Source organism: Nanorana parkeri, unplaced genomic scaffold (genome assembly GCF_000935625.1).
Source record: "Nanorana parkeri isolate BGI_ZX_2015 unplaced genomic scaffold, ASM93562v1 scaffold726, whole genome shotgun sequence".
NCBI lineage: Eukaryota > Metazoa > Chordata > Amphibia > Anura > Dicroglossidae > Nanorana > Nanorana parkeri.
The window spans coordinates 1,534,125-1,550,359 of NW_017306994.1; the positions used below are offsets into that span (position 1 = coordinate 1,534,125).

Below are 16,235 nucleotides of genomic sequence, written 5' to 3' on the forward strand. Positions count from 1 at the left end.
TATATTTAACAGCTGCATATTAGTAACATTTAGATAATATATGCTCAGTAGGAATTGCTAGAATTACTAAGGAAAGATTTGCTGCTTTCCAATGTTTATACTTTAAAGACATAATAGAAAATGCATCCAGGTCTATAGGGTAACCCATTAGCTTGACAGGATCAATCAAGGAGCACCATGCTTTCTTTTACTCTTTGACACAGATAGCTATTTCATCCCTGGTGGTATTAGCTAGATGACTAATTGATAAATGCAGGAAAGGACCAGCACAGCAAAAACTTCTTACAGATTTCACACAAGTGCTCTTGACCTCAGTTTAAATACATAGATTTTGTCAGACAGCCTATCTCAAATAAAAAGGGCCACATTGATCTCTTAAGGCACACGGCTTGCTAATAAGCAACCTAAAGTTATACAGCTGCCTACAGGAGAAATGGACACTATGCACATAGAAAACCTAATATCAACTTTTGAAACTTTTACCCCTCATACCTGCTCAGTTCTTTTTAGTGTCCTTAGGAGAATGGATGCTTTCCTGTCTGCTATATGATCTATAAAGTGGCAAAATTATTGCTATGTACTCAAGAGACAAAGCAATAATTTTGCCACTTTATAGATCACTGGTTCGGCTTCATCTTGAGTATGTGGTTCAGTTTTGGTCATCAATCCACACAAAGGATTTCCTTGAGCTAGAGAGAGCCCAGAGAAGGGCAATGCAACTAATGAAGGGGCAGGAGGACCAAAGCTATGAGACAAGGTTGTCAAATTTAAATGTATTTACGCTGGGAGTGAGGCGATTTAAGAGGGGACATGATTGTGATATACACATCGTTTGATGGTGATGGCAACCTCAGCAATAAACGTTTTACTGTAAACTCCCTAAAAAAGACTAGAGGCCACCACCTAAAATTGGTGAAGAAAATATTTAACCACAAAGGGCGTAGGGGCTTCTTTTCAGTTAGAGCGGATCAATTTTGGAACTCTCTTCCATAAGCAGTGGTATCAGAAGAGAGTATTGACTCATTCAAAAATAATTTACAGTAGATTCCTTCCTCAGAGACAATAACTTACAGGGGTAAAGGTATTCTTACAAACTAGACCACACAGGGACTCACATACACACGCACACACACACACACACACACACACACCCAGACACACAAAGGTTAAACTTGATGGACCTGTGTCTTTATTCAACCATTATACACTATATACTAGAACTAATTTTTCACTTGAATTGAAAGATTTTTCTACAATTAACAGCTATTCATTAAGAATACTGGTGTTCTCTATGCGATGGTCCTGCAATTAGCAGTAGTAACACATCTGTGTTCCAGTTAAAACAACACTCCATTGTTCAGGTTAGACCACTATATGGGGTCTATTCACGAAGCTGCCGAAGGATCTAGCCGTAGCTTCGGCCGATCCTTCGGCTAGCTTCAGCCCCAGGACCCCTTCGGTTCAGTAGAACCAAAGGGGTGCTGTACGGGCTATTCACAATAGCCCGTACAACTCCCGAACATGGGCGAGCAGCTCAGTCGAGCCGAACGCATATGCCATTGGCCGGCTGACAGCCTGCTTCTGACAGCTGGGCGTAGCCAACCGTGATCTTACGTCTGGCTCCGGCCACTTGCAGAGAGATCGGCGTCCTTGGTTACCTGCTAACCAGGGAAACTGATCTCCAAACAGCAAAACCAGATACGGCTGAAATCAGCTATACAAGCCTGAAGTGAATAGCCGAACAGTGTTCGGCTCACTTCACTTGGGGTTGGTTGTTTACTCGGCTCCCCTCGGCAGCTTAGTGAATAGACCCATATATCTTGGATTACTTGAGTTATTGGGACCAGAGATGTAGCAGTCCTGTCTGTCCCAATCTCTGTAAATGTACTTATTGTGAATGTGTCAGAGACCTGCTGCTTCTGCGCATGCGCCAATTTGGGGTTCCCGTAATGGGCCTGTGCGCATGCGCGCGCCAAGGACTGTCCGCGGAAGAACGCTCTCCAAAAGACTCACAGGAAGTGATGCTATCCAAAAGACTCACAGGAAGTGATGCTATCCAAAAGGCTCACAGGAAGTGACACTCTCCAAAAGGCTCACAGGAAGTGACACTCTCCAAAAGGCTCAAAGGAAGTGATGCTATCCAAAAGGCTCACAGGAAGTGATGCTATCCAAAAGGCTCACAGGAAGTGACACTCTCCAAAAGGCTCACAGGAAGTGATGCTATCTAAATCATTTCCTTCACTATTTAAACCCAGACTCCACACCTACTCATTGCTGGATTGTCTCTTCAACCGCCCTGACGTCTCCTGATCCTTGATTCCAGTACCATTGATTATCGACCCGGATTGACTTTGACCTTGTTTGCCTGCAGCCTGCCTTTGACCTCAGAATGTTTGACCATTCTTGTTTGCCTATACCCTTGACCTTGGATTGGCTTCACTGGACTGCCTACGCCTTCTCCTTTTGTACTTGCTCTGCCTGCTCGGTGTGACCTCGGTGTGAATCATAGTTTATTCAGCATAAACATGAAAAATAGACATAATAGGCCAAACGTGGCAGTAAAGAGTACAGCAGGGATGAAAAGAGACATAGCATAGCATACATCTTATTTTAAAGAAAATTGGTGGTACACAAGTCAGAACATGACCATACTAAAATCACAGGTGTGACCATAGTCCCATTCCACCAATACAGAATACAACCACATTCCCGGCTAGCTCCTATACCGCTCCGTCCAGCCTGTCTCCTCCTCTGCTGGTGGATGGGGGGATGGTATGGTATGTCCCTCAGGGATGGTAAGGGATGGTATGTCCCTCAGCATCCTCAGGTTTTATACACTGTATGTAACGTGATGACTCACAGGATATTAGACTGCTGGAGCAGAGGAGGAGCGAGGCTGAGGGGCCTGGTCTAAGAGAAAGCTGGGATTGTGGTTAGGCTGAGTATAACTTTGTTATTATAGCTCCCTAAATAAAACGAGTACTTAACCCTTGCAGTACAGGGGTAGCCTCGCTAAAGATTTGATTTGCTTGGAGTTTTGCTTTAACTGACGTGCACTTGAGTTTTTCTCCCTGTTCAACAAAAAAATACCCTTTTGCTATATTAATAATAAAAGTGGCTTAAAAAGTAGTAGCATTTCTTGTAACTAAGGTAAAAAGCATTTATCCTTACTATTTCAATGTAGAAAAGGTAACAATTATAGCATTTAGAATACACATGCCGGGAGACACAACCACTCAGCTTAAAGTGCCTCATCACACCCTTATGAAGAAGTGTCCATCTTAGAGCCACAAAACGTGTTGAGACTGTGATAGTTATGTGTGTGTTTCATGGAACAGAAGTCTAAATTGAAGAAACATGATTATTTCATCTGTTCCACCTGGGCCCCTCTTCTGTCTTGCACCTACTTTTTTGGGGGCATCCTTGTCTCATCTAGTACACATCGGGTCCCTCCTAGCTGCCAAGCTTTGGTTCTTCCGAACTCCACCTCGAGAAGCATTGAGAGCAACCATCCTGCGTGGGGACAGAAATATTTCTTTTTGCACCTTAGGTTGCCCAATATCCCCAAATTTCTCGCAACCTATCTATGCGAGTATCACACCACTCTTTCTTATACATTTATTTAAAACGTATCTATAGCTTTGCACTATAAAATACTACACTCAGTTGGATCTCTCCTGGGACTTTTTGTCCTCAATTTTGTTGCTCCTACTGTTTAGAGGTGTCTCTCTTTCATAGCATTTAGAATAGTCTGACCATAGAAACAAATTAATTATTTCCTTTTTTGACTTTTATGCTTGAGCAAGTAAAATTAACAGAGAGCATCTTTAGTTTAATTCTCACATGGGCATATTATATCTGACTACACTGCTTCCTAGAAATAGTACACATGTTCTTTCACATGTGATTGTTCATGTTAATAATGCAAAATGCAGAAACCCTTACTGGTTTGCTAGTCACCAGATAGCTGTTCTTGCTTGAGGCAAAATCATAGATACTTAATGCCAGGGTTATGTGTGTGCAAAGAATTTTATAAAACAACAAATATAGTGACTTGTATACTGTGCAAGTGGGGTGACCAAGTTACTGCATGAGTTACTGGTTAGGGGATTCTGCACCAAAGCTCACTGTTCAATTTAAGGGTTTTGAAATCATCAATGCTTTAGCTACTTTTTTTTACAGTAATACAGAACAGAGATATAACTGTTATGAGTGAACAGAGGTTTGAAACAAATAATCCACTGTTCCATCCTGCCAATAAGTACTATAACTGTTGCAGTACAAACAGTTGACTTTCTAGCAGTGTGCTGACTTGTTCTGGTTCAAGTCTGTAAATAAATGTGGTACGTAGAACTTTTAACTTTTGAAGAACAAAACGTTGGCCACACTACAGCACAGTAGCTTTCAATATTGTGTTGAAACAAGAAATAATACTTCATCTGTGTGAAGTTTATATGTTCTCCCTCTGATTGTGTGTTTTTTTCTCTGAATACTCCGTTTCCGTTACTGCATACATTGAACATATAATATAATAAAATAACTGTGCTAGGGAAATTACATTTTAAGGGATAATGTAAAGGGTAAACATGTATTTTATACTTCATAAAATGTGTAATGTGTACTATGTAATATGCCAATGTAAAGTGGGAAATACATTGGTTAATTTGTCAGCTCTTCTTGGCATAATCATCAACATTTTCAAGAACTACCCTTTTACACTTACCTCAATCAGTTATAAAGATATGAAACAGTAGTGTGCACAGCATTTTCATTGACCAGTGGCCATCCAGCACAGGTTAGACTTTACGCAATGCTTGTGGAAATTACATAGATCCTTTATGACCAAATGCATCAGTTAAATGGGAGAACCAATTCTCTAAATGCATAAATCAAATTCCATACCTCTGAGTTTTGCCAGCTTGCAAAGGAGTTTATTTTTAACCTGCTAAAAACATATTAACAAATTTTATCAAGCTATGTCTGCAAGTAGGGTTCTACTCTAATCAGGGACTTCAAAACTGGACATAGAATTTACTAAATTGATAGTTTTTTCCTGGTAATCCCAGGTTCAGTGCTAAATCAACAGGCTGGTAAAGGAAATTAGGCAATCCCGGAATATGATGAGAATTAGCAGGTTCATTTGAGCTTGGAATTATATAACTCTGGAGGTGCAAAACGAATGTATAGTGGGAGAAATTCCATGTGGGAAAACAGGTGCAATGTCATTATTGTACTGTACATTCAAAAGAAGATGCATTTATCAGATTAGCAGGACATGTTGCTGTGCAACTAGGTGCAGCCCACTGTGGGAGTCTTTGACATTTGTATCCCAAATTCTACAACCTTCAGTTAAATAAGGTGAAATCTACATACAGATGAGCAGTAATCACTATGATTATAACATCATTAGTATACACAGACTGTAGAACACTGCCTGTTACAATGCAAAGCAGTGGAGGGTAGCCACTAGAGTTTATTCCAAACAGAATGCACCTGTTGAATACTATTTTGTCTGTGTTTCAACGTTTTCCATGATAGCCGATAAAAAAACTCCAACACAGTCATATTTTTCAGTTACACTACTTCCTTTATTTTGTTGTGTTTATTAAATGTATTTGCTTAGTAATGCAGGATTTCAAAGTACTATGCTTTTGAGACTAATTCCTAAAAAAGAAGCATGTTATCAAAATGAAGGTTTTAAGTATAATGAATTGCTAATGATCAAGCATGTGTGATATTAAGGCTGCTAAACATAGGCACTTAGGGCTAGCTGTGCTATCATTGTTAGTCATCAGTTTCCCTTCTCCATTTCAAAATGCCCTGGAGGAGTCACAGTTGAAGAAAAAAGTGAATTTTATAATGGCTTGTGCTAATTTACTCTCTTTATCTTTTTATTCTTTTGAGAGACAAAGCATGCTTGTCTGATACACAGTATGAATCCCAACACCCCACTCTTGTTTGTTTACTCTGCAGAAATCTCACATCTCGACCTTTGAGAAGATGTGGGCGTTCATGAGCAGCAAGTCATCATCGCTCGTTAAAAGTAACGAGGAAGGCATCCAGCGAGTTCTCTCATCTGACTACGCTCTGCTAATGGAATCAACAGCTATTGAATATATAACTCAGAGGAACTGCAATCTGACTCAGATTGGAGGACTCATCGATTCAAAGGGTTATGGAATTGGAACACCCATGGGTAAGATGGTTTTATGAAGTTTAGGGAAACACTTGTTGTTGCTAGCATATTAAAGAGGAATCATTATTTTGCTTCAGGTATGTAAGTCTGGATTTTCAAAGCTAAGCAGCATGGCATGTATGACAGGACTTGCCTCTGTATCTCTGTGTTATATTTAAAAATATAATATATAAAATTTACAATATAGCATGAAGGGTTAACATGTGCAAAAAAATATAAATGTCCTTTATTCAAAATTAAATGCTGTAGGGCTTATTCAGTAGAGAAGTGCAAATAGAATGATGTGTAAAGTATAATACCCAAAGCAACCAATCAGTTTTGGTTTACTAAATTTAGAGCAGGTGAATTCTGACTAGATGTAATGACTGGGTCGCTTTGTATGAATCTCAGCTGCGGAGTAGCTGAAGTCAGGGGAGGGCTGTGAGAGGGTACGGTTTCAGGGTCAAGCTCCAGGCGTCACTCTCCAATTTAACTGAGAGTTTGGAGCTCTACCATCATATGCCGCAGGTATTTAGTGTAGGCGTCACGTGCGTTGCCCCAGGTTATTACAGCATAACTGGGTGCACGTTTGGTGAGAGAGATCAAAACAATAAGTCAGTTCCAATGATCAGGTATCAAGCAGAAAAAATAGTAACAGTTCCCCTTTAAATGCTGAGACACAAGTCTATAAGCGGAAGTCCATTAAGCAATTCAGTACTCTCAATACAATGTCTCTACTGAGCTGCTAGCCAAGGACGAGCAGTCCTAGACTAGCAATACTTGCTGTTAGCTGTCCAACTAAGTGGGGATCCTCGGTTAGACGTCCGGGTAAGTGGGGGTCCCTGTGGCTCACAAAACGTCTGGCTCAGTTCCAGGGATCAGCTGGCGTTGCACTCGCAATAGTGGAACGCCATACTGATCTCTCTTCCGGCATTTTATGGGGACGGAGCATGGGCGGAGCTACCTACGTCAGAGAGCCGATGCGTTCCACGCTGGAACGCATCGGCGGCTTACTTCCGCCTTGCGGTTGCGTTCCATCGAGGAGCGCAGCCGCGATCGTTACACTAGATTACTGCAACATATGCTGAACTCAGGCAGAGTGGGACAGATACAGTCTGAAATAAGTGCATTCTGGCAATAGTGGAACAGAGTTAGAGCTTGTATTGGTCATTCTTGTAATCCTCCAGAGAGATCCCTCCTGCCAGCATTGTTTCCTCTGCCTGCCCCCACTAATAGGTCATAGGGGTCTATTCACTAAGCTGCTGTAGGCAGCGAGTGAATGACCGACCTAAAGCGAAGTGAGCCGAACGCTGTTCGGCTATTCACTTCAGGCTGGTACAGCTGATTTCAGCCGTATATCGGCTGAAATCAACCGTACATCGGGTGGCTTCGGGTCGGCCAAACATGCTCAGCATGTTCGGCCGACCTGAAGTGCAGAAGGAGTTTGACTCAGCCGATCCAACATGTGGATCGGCTAAGCCGAACCTCCGGCAGGCTACTCGCTGCTGTTCGGTCTATTCTAATAGATACCGAACAGCAGTGAGTGAATAGCCGAATGCCGCTGAGCGGCATTCGGCTCGGTTGTTCTGCCACAGTCCCTCTGTGGTACTGAGCAGAACAGAAAAATAGTTTAAAAAGTAGAAAAAAATAAATAGAAAACGATTGTGCAGAGCTAGCAGTGACAGCTAGCTCCGCCCAACTGTTTTCTATTGGCCGGCGGTTCTGCTGCTGTCAAAAAAAGAAAAAAAATCTCTCCCGTGCGCTCTGGGAGTCTCCCGCTCCTGGCCGCCAAGGAGAGAAACACTGCTTTTTCTTTTTTTTTCTTTATTTTGACAAGGAGAAAAAAAAATGTTGGCCATAGGAATGCATTGCTAGATTCCTATTGGCTATTTCAATTTGCAATATCCAAAAGCAAACTAGCTATTGTACCCGCTAGGGATGCACAGATACTTTTCGAGTACCAGTGCCGATACTTGGCATTTTCATGAGAACTACCAGGGTTGCAGTGGTTGCAGCTGGGACCTGGCTCTGGCGCTCCACCACTGTCCTGAAATCATTAGTCTGTATTGTTTTAGAAAAACTTTCACATGGCAATTAACAAAAATGCATCAGTACTCATACTTGTAAGTACTCGGCAAGTACCAGTACTTGTACTCGCAAAACTGGTATCTGTGCATCCCTTATTTATATTTATATTTATAAAAACAAAATTGTACATTAAAACAGAGATGTAGAAATCCCAGGAGCTCCGTGTGCTCCTTACACATGACAGCTGCCTCCTAATTTTTGAATTTTTCTCTAGTCTAGTCTTGGAGCTCAAAAGTATCGGTGCATGTACTCGTACTTGTACCGAGTACTGTACTTGGTATCTGTGCAACCCCAGTATCCGCCCTCTGCTGCTGTCAATCAGTAGTGGTGGACCTGATGGAGAACTGCAGCAGAGGGCGAGTGCAATGCTAATTTGCTATTGGCTATTGCAAATTGAAATAGCCAATAGGAATCTAGAAATGCATTCCTATGGCCAAAAATGTATTTATTTTTTTTCTATTCTGACACAGCTCCGTGTCAGAATAAAAAAAAAGAAAAAACAGTGTTTCTCTCCTTGGCAGCCGGGAGCGGGAGACTCCCGGAGCACCCGGGAGAGTTAGGCTGCCTGGAGATCAGTGTCCCTGGTTAGCTGGTAACCAGGAATGCGGATCTCTCTGCAAGTGGACGGAGCCAGGCGTAAGATCACGGCTGGCTCTGCCCAGCTGTCAGAAGCAGGCTGTCGGCCGGCCAGCTCCGGCTTTTAGCGCTGCTCAGCCAAGCCGAGGCATATGCCTTCGGCTCGACTGAGCCATTCGGCCATGATCAGGAGCTGTACAGGCTATTGTGAATAGCCCATACAGCACCCCTTTGGTTCTACTGAACCGAAGGGTTCCTGGGGCCGAAGCTAGCCGAAGGATCGGCCGAAGCTACGGCTAGATCCTTCGGTTGCTTCGTGAATAGACCCCATAGTATTTTAATGCTGATTGAATGCCTTTAATGCAAGGAGTCATAACTAAAAATGTATAAATATTAATTATGTATTCCCTGAAAAAATATTTTGCTAACTTTTAGAAGCAGGCAGACCCTGCATGTTTAGCTAAGAGCATCCCTTGGCCCATTCCATGTGATTTTTAGATTTTAGCTAACTGTGAAGGCCAAATGCAAACCTAAAGGGTTTCCTGGTGCCTTTCTTTCGGTTAGGGCACATTCCCACTAGGCGCGATGCTAACCACACAGCGTCTGGTGTGCGGTGTCCAGGCATAGTGCGAAAGAGCTGATCCCAGTGCATTGCACTGTGTTCTTTTTTTTGTTTTGTTAGAACGGATGCATTTCATTAAGTTCTACAGGCACAGTGTGGTGCAAGGCATTCCTACCACAAAGTGGTGGTGTAAATAGGCACCATCTGTGACAAGGAAAATTGCCTTGTCTTGCACTGGCTGTTGTTTTGCAGCGCAGCCCCAACACAGATGATATGAATGGACCCTTACCCTTAGTCTGCAGGCTATTTGTTATCCTTGCTGTAGCTAAACTCTTGCAGCCAGACCTTAAATGCTTTTGGCATTGAGGACCCTTTCACACTGGCTGGATCCATTGAGGTGAATTTAACACATGCACCCTAACATGCTCTATGTTGCATAGTAATGTGTATTGCACAAAGGCAACCCTTGCACTAAACACAGTGGGGTTGATTTACTAAAGACAATTAGGCTGTTCACTTTTCAAAGAAATGTTCACTTTGCAAGAGAATTTTCCCTTAGCTTAGTGAATGTGGTGAAAAGTCACTTTGCAAAGAATACACAATCACACGTAAAGAAAAGTAAAACATTGTATTTTTTCTTGCACATGATTGGATCATGGAAGTCAGAAGAGCTTCACTTCAGTCACTAAACTAAGGGAAATTTCCATACAAAGTGGAGATTTGTTTGCAAATTGAACAGCCTATTTGCCTTTAGTAAATCAACCCACTAAATCAAACTGTATGCAGTGTAGATGTGTTTTTGTACTCCTTTCTTGTCTGCAAATACAAGAAAGCTCAATGCAAAGAAAGCAGTGGGTAAACTGGCCTGGGCCTCTGATGGCAGCTCTCAAAACAAATAGAGAAAGGACAGTGTCATGAGGATTAAAATAATATATATGTATTAAACTATGCTTAACCTTAAAAGTAGGATTTCATGTATTACAGTATTTTCTTAGATATGCAAAATCGATGTAATAAAGGTATTGCACTAAATCTCAACAGTGGGTGAGATGTTAGGATTTATAATAAATCCACCTGTGGTCAGGATCTATTATGGTTGTGCCCCCTGTGACCATAATACTTACATAATACTTACATAATTCTTCTTTTATAAGTCATAGTCCTGTTGTGTGGGTTCAAAACTCATATTATGATTGTTCTCTTTAGGTTCTCCATATCGAGACAGGATCAGCATTGCAATTCTTCAACTGCAGGAGGCTGATGAAATTCACAAGATGAAAGAAAGGTGGTGGAGAGCCGGAGGTTGCCCAGTGGAAAAAAATAAGGAGGCCAGTGCCCTAGGCATCCAAAACATGGGAGGCATTTTCATTGTGTTAGCAGCGGGACTCATCCTCTCTGTAGTTGTGGCAGTGGCAGAATTTATATACAAACTAAGAAAGACAGCAGAGCGAGAGCAGGTCAGTTTTCCTGTACACTTAACACGCAGAATGCCAATATGATGCACAATGCATATACTAGACATATACATTTAATTTCTTTCCAAATGGACATTCGTACCAATTTTGTTAAATTCGGATGCATCCAAATGTCCTAATTCTAATGTGTCTGAATGAGAAAGAATCCTAATGTATAAGGCTCTCTAATAAGGTCCCTGTTATACTGTTACATTGCATGCATGTAGACCCTTTTTCTGAAAAGAGCCAAAAGCAAAAATAATAATAAATAAACATAATTAAGCAGCAACAATGATAAATTGCACAGAATATGATCTAAAAATGTATTTTGATGTCATCACTTTCATTACAATTAAAAAAACAATGGGTCTGTTTCTTTTTTCAGTCCTTTCCCTTGACAGTGCTAAGCCTCAAGTTTTTGAACTGGAAAATGCCAAAAACCTCAGTGGACCGTAGAGGCTCTGGCATTGGTCAGTTAAAGAGCAAGGAGTAGGGCTTATCATGGGACTGGTTTTGCTTAATAGTTACTTGGAAAGAAGTAAATGCACTGTATACAGCCAAGGCAAAAGACCCAAGAGGCTCCGCTGCTATGTATACTGTACATGTCAAAGGGGAATTCAGAAGGTACTTTATAATCATAACACACAGTCTGACATGTTTACTAATGTGTGTTGACGGATTAGGCATAGTTCTTATGTACTGTTATATCTAGGTGACAATTTGTCACCAGCAAAAGCAGTTATAGTCTTTACTTAGACTGGAGCAGTCCCTGATCCTAAAAACGTTTTTTCCAATATGTTGGAAAATCCCTGCGAACAAAAGCACTTCTAACACTCTGTAATATTAATTTTAGTGGTTACTTTAACTACTTATTTAAATGCATGCCTTTACCATTATATTGCCACATAGTCTAAATAAAGCAAGTGTCTCACTTCATAACAACATTTTATGCCATTTCAGCTCATTTACTGTATTCTATTTCTTTTTTAGCGTTCTTTCTGCAGCACAATGGCAGATGAGATTCGACTATCCCTTACCTGCCAGAGGCGTGTCAAACACAAGTCACAGCCACCTGTCATGGTCAAGAGTGACGCAGTAATTAACATGCACACGTTCAACGACAGGAGACTTCCAGGAAAGGATAACATGACCTGCAATACTGGATTAACACCGGTGTTCCCATAGGTTAAAAAAATGAATGTGTGCAAAGTCCAGAAATCTACCCCTAAACAACTATTCATGCCCTTCAGCCATTCTGACTTACAAAGAGGTCCAGGGCATCAAACCAAACTTGTGCTCTACAGCCAGAAGTCTCTTGTTTACAAACAAAACTTAGAGGGGAAATGCCAAGTTAATTTGTCTTCAGCAGACTTTAAAATGCCACAAAGACTTTGTGGCCCTTTTGAGCATGGCAATAAAAGAAAAAAAAAATTGTTCCTCTCCTTTCTACTTTGTCCATGGAAGTGTTCGCTTTGGAGGTGGAAGGAGGATCAGTTCTGTCTTGTTGTACACAGCACACCTAACACACCCATGCATTCTGCCAAACTGCTCAGTGGAACTCATACTTTAATGCTGTGCCTATGAGGAGTTTGCAACAGGCGCAAACTTTATGATATGTCTGAATCAGACAGCTAATGGGTCTTTTACTGTGGCTGAATAATGAAGATTACTGCTTCAGAACTGATGCCAATGTACAAGATACAGCAGAGGAAAGGGAACTAATAACATCCCCAGTGACCTACGTTCCCTTCCTCTGCACAAGATACTTAGCACGAACCTTTAAACTGAAAAGGAAATCTTATCTCACAGCAATGCCATTCTGTAAACACTTAAATTAACCATATGTCCTTATTCAGTTCAGTGAGTCCTTACTATCACCTTTCTCAACATTCTCAAGTATTCCACCGAACCAAGCTGCCAACCCAGAAAACAAAGTAACCAAAGAGGGTAATATATATTATACACCAACAATAGTCAAAAGTTATTAACTAGGGTAGTAAATAATAGCAAACATATCAATTTTTCCCTGTGAGTTGATTATGTTGTTTCAGATAGAAGTTGTAGAGCTACGGTATTATGTGATTTGGGATTTCGGTACACTGAGGCGTTGAAGTGTAGTTATGCGGCTGTCATAAATTTGTGCCATCTTCATGTTTGACACTGATAAAGACAAATACAATGCAGTGTTGGAAAATGTACCCATCTTGGTGCAACTTTTTTTATTTGGTTAATACACAACATTGCACCAAATACTATCACTTGTGTACAATAATGTATTTTAATATAAATGTATACATTTTATTTTTACGTCATAAAACTCTACCTTGCTTCACAGAAAATGAGATTTGTTGTTAAACAAGTTTTAAATGAGGCAGCTCATACAGAATGTAACCCTGTACAAAGTTTATATGGCATCAACTTCCGATGGCATAGAAAACAGACACCGTGTGGCTCCAACAAAGGTCTGTTAAATGTAGACATGGGTCTGTTGGTGTTATTCAAGTATGACAAACATGATAGACATATAGATTCGATACTGAGTAAGCCAAAATACTGTATGTATGTCTCTACTATGTGTAATTGTATATTTTAATTACAATACAGTTTTTAAATTGTGTTTTCAATTTTTGGTGGTTCCTTTGTTCTATTGCAAGACAACTACAAATCATGGCCCCAAACTATTCTTCAAAGGAATCTGTAATGAGATCCAGTACCTTCATTATGTGCAGTGAACTGTAAGTTAAAAGTCAGAATAGGGGTAACGTTTGGGAGTTCCTGATGCTGACAGGACAAGCTTGTATGTGTCGTATCAGTGTTTTTATCTGCCCAAATAATACTGGATTGTTTGTTATCTTCTGAGAACATGCAATGAGATATCCTATCATCGTTGAAACTACAACAGTCTTATTTCTGATTTGGCTGGGTGGATGCTGTGCACATGTGAGTAGTAAAAGGATTTTCAAAAAATCTTGGAAAATCCCTTTTTTGGCATGATTGCTTCCAATGACTGGAGGTATATGTTAATAAACCTTTACATGGCCAGCATATCAAAAACAATACTTGCATTGGCATCATATCTTGCCTTTTTAGGAGCATTCAAGGCCTGTATAAGGCCCCGTTCACATTAAGCGATTTATTGCGCGGTAATCCGCACGATATCGTTCTCCAATACATCTCAATGAGGCTCTGTCTGTTGCTGTCGCGGGTCATGAGTCGCTACAGCAGGACCCTTTTTGGAGCGGATTTGCCGCGATTCTAGTCTTTTCAATGCAAGCATTTGCGCGATATCGCGCGCGGCATCGCTCAAAATGCAAATCGCGCAACAAACGCTCGCTCGGTGTCAATGGGGCCTAACTGGTAGTTCACTAACTGGTAATTTGGGTATTGCTTTCCCTTTCAGATTACTGATAAAGTTAAATAAACTATTATACACTTGGCAATTGTTAATAACAAGTGCAACTTGTCTTTCCTCTGCCTCACACAACATAAAAAAATTAGCACGGAGGAGTTTGGTCAACTCAGAAACGTGCTCCATATAGCATTTCTGAAAGCTGACGCTGCCTTGCAGAGGGAAGACTCACTGAGGGAGATTTATCAAAACCAGAGCAGCTGTGCATAGTAACCAATCAGCTTCTCTCTTTTATTTTAAAAATTTTACTGAAGATGGAAGCTGTTTGGTTGCAATACACAACTGCTCCAGATTCTATCTGCTCCAGTTTTTATAAATTCCCCACACTGTGTATTTCTACTAAACAAAAGTTGCAGATCAATTGACCCTGGAAATTCGATGTGTCAAAATGTTACAGACCATTTATAGGGTTAACCAGATAGCAGTCATTTTGATTTTACTTTGCCATGTATGCATTATATACTAACCAAGGAATGACTAATTCTGTAATAGGTATAATCTGAGAGGTATTTCTATGATGTTCTATTTTTCTATAGTGTAACATGTGCCCCCAAGATTCTCTAGGCAGCTGCCATTGCAGCCCTTTCCAGGTTTCACTTCAGCTGATGCATCACGTATACATCATAAATGTCATTATTTCAAGTTATTTTCTGATATTTCATTTATTATTTGGATTATTGTGTTTGATAAAAAAAAATCAACATTTATTATGAAGTACCTTAGGCAGTTAAATTATAGGAAACTAAACCGGGTAGGGTAGTGCTACGTTGCAGGAAGTTGACCATATAATAATTGTATAATAATGTCCAGAATGAACACATTTTACCAGTTTTTAGAGAACATTGCTTTTTTTTCTCTAATGATTTTTAGATAGAAGGGAGTATTGTTAATTTGTCATTATCAGAGTATGGCAAATTATGGTGCCATCTATCTTACAACAATGGCTTTTCTGCCTCAAACATGACCCTATTTTAAATCAATACCATTGATCCAATAGTCAGCATTGTATAGTTGAATATACTGAACTTTGAGAAGGAAAGCTAAAAGGAAACCATTGGACAGTCCCACATTTATTTCCCTGTTGCTTAATTTCAGTTTCATTATTTCTTTTTCATTTTCTTACTAAATTACCTGATTAAACATGTATATATACTCTCATTGCACTGCAATCCTCATTTTGTAACTTGGCTCATTCCCAAATTAAAACATAACCCAAGCAACTAAATTCTTAGTTGAGAAACCCAACCTGCCACAATATGTGCAATTCTGGTCCAACCCATGGTATTTATCCACCCCCTGTTGCATTATGTAGCATTCAGAGACTACACAGCTATTCAGAGACTACTATGCGTTTTTTTTGTAACAACTTACTGCAACCACCTCTTGGACAAAGAATTAGCAACATCCTACTGCTTAGGTCCCTCTCCTCTCCTGTAATGCTGCCAAAATGCCTCCTTGTCCAGCCACCAGTGCCTGCAACATGTTAGGACTACAGCATTGTGCAAAGCAATAGAGTCCTATTGACTCTCAGAACAGAACCTCTCACTTTCACTCTTTTTTTCTGGTGTGCAGGGGTAATGGGCTTATTAGTGTATATTGTATAATGTAATCAAAATGGCAGTATTTACAGTACATATCATGATTTGTGAATTAATTCATATCTAGACTTAAAAATAAAACACAAAACTTAGATGATGCAATCTGTCAATAGCATTAACACAGTAGTTTTTGTTTTTCTGAGTCTTCCCTGTAGCATAGTTGTATTACTTGTTGATCCCGCGAGTAGATCTATTACTTTCCACTTTCTATAACATGCCAAGCTATCCTGCAAAAGTAGCAAATACATGGGTTGGGACAAACTATCTATGATCGAACAGCATTGTCTCCCTTTTAAAGGTGTAAAAATAACAAAATCACGGTTAGACAGATGATATTATTTTACAGGGGAACTCAGAAAAACAAAACTAGCTG

The 16,235-nt window shown here is 40.4% G+C and overlaps 1 protein-coding gene across 1 annotated transcript in view; it reads left to right on the forward strand.

Moving 5' to 3' along the window:
• The window catches only part of GRIK3 (glutamate ionotropic receptor kainate type subunit 3), a 452,956-nt gene extending 439,670 nt beyond the window's left edge, over positions 1–13,286 (forward strand). The window contains exons 14-16 of the mRNA XM_018564116.1: positions 5,974–6,196; positions 10,608–10,858; positions 11,846–13,286. Of these exons, the coding sequence (XP_018419618.1) occupies positions 5,974–6,196; positions 10,608–10,858; positions 11,846–12,040 (669 nt within the window). The 3' untranslated portion in view covers positions 12,041–13,286. The remainder of the gene's footprint in view (positions 1–5,973; positions 6,197–10,607; positions 10,859–11,845) is intronic.
• Positions 13,287–16,235: the final 2,949 nt, after the last annotated feature.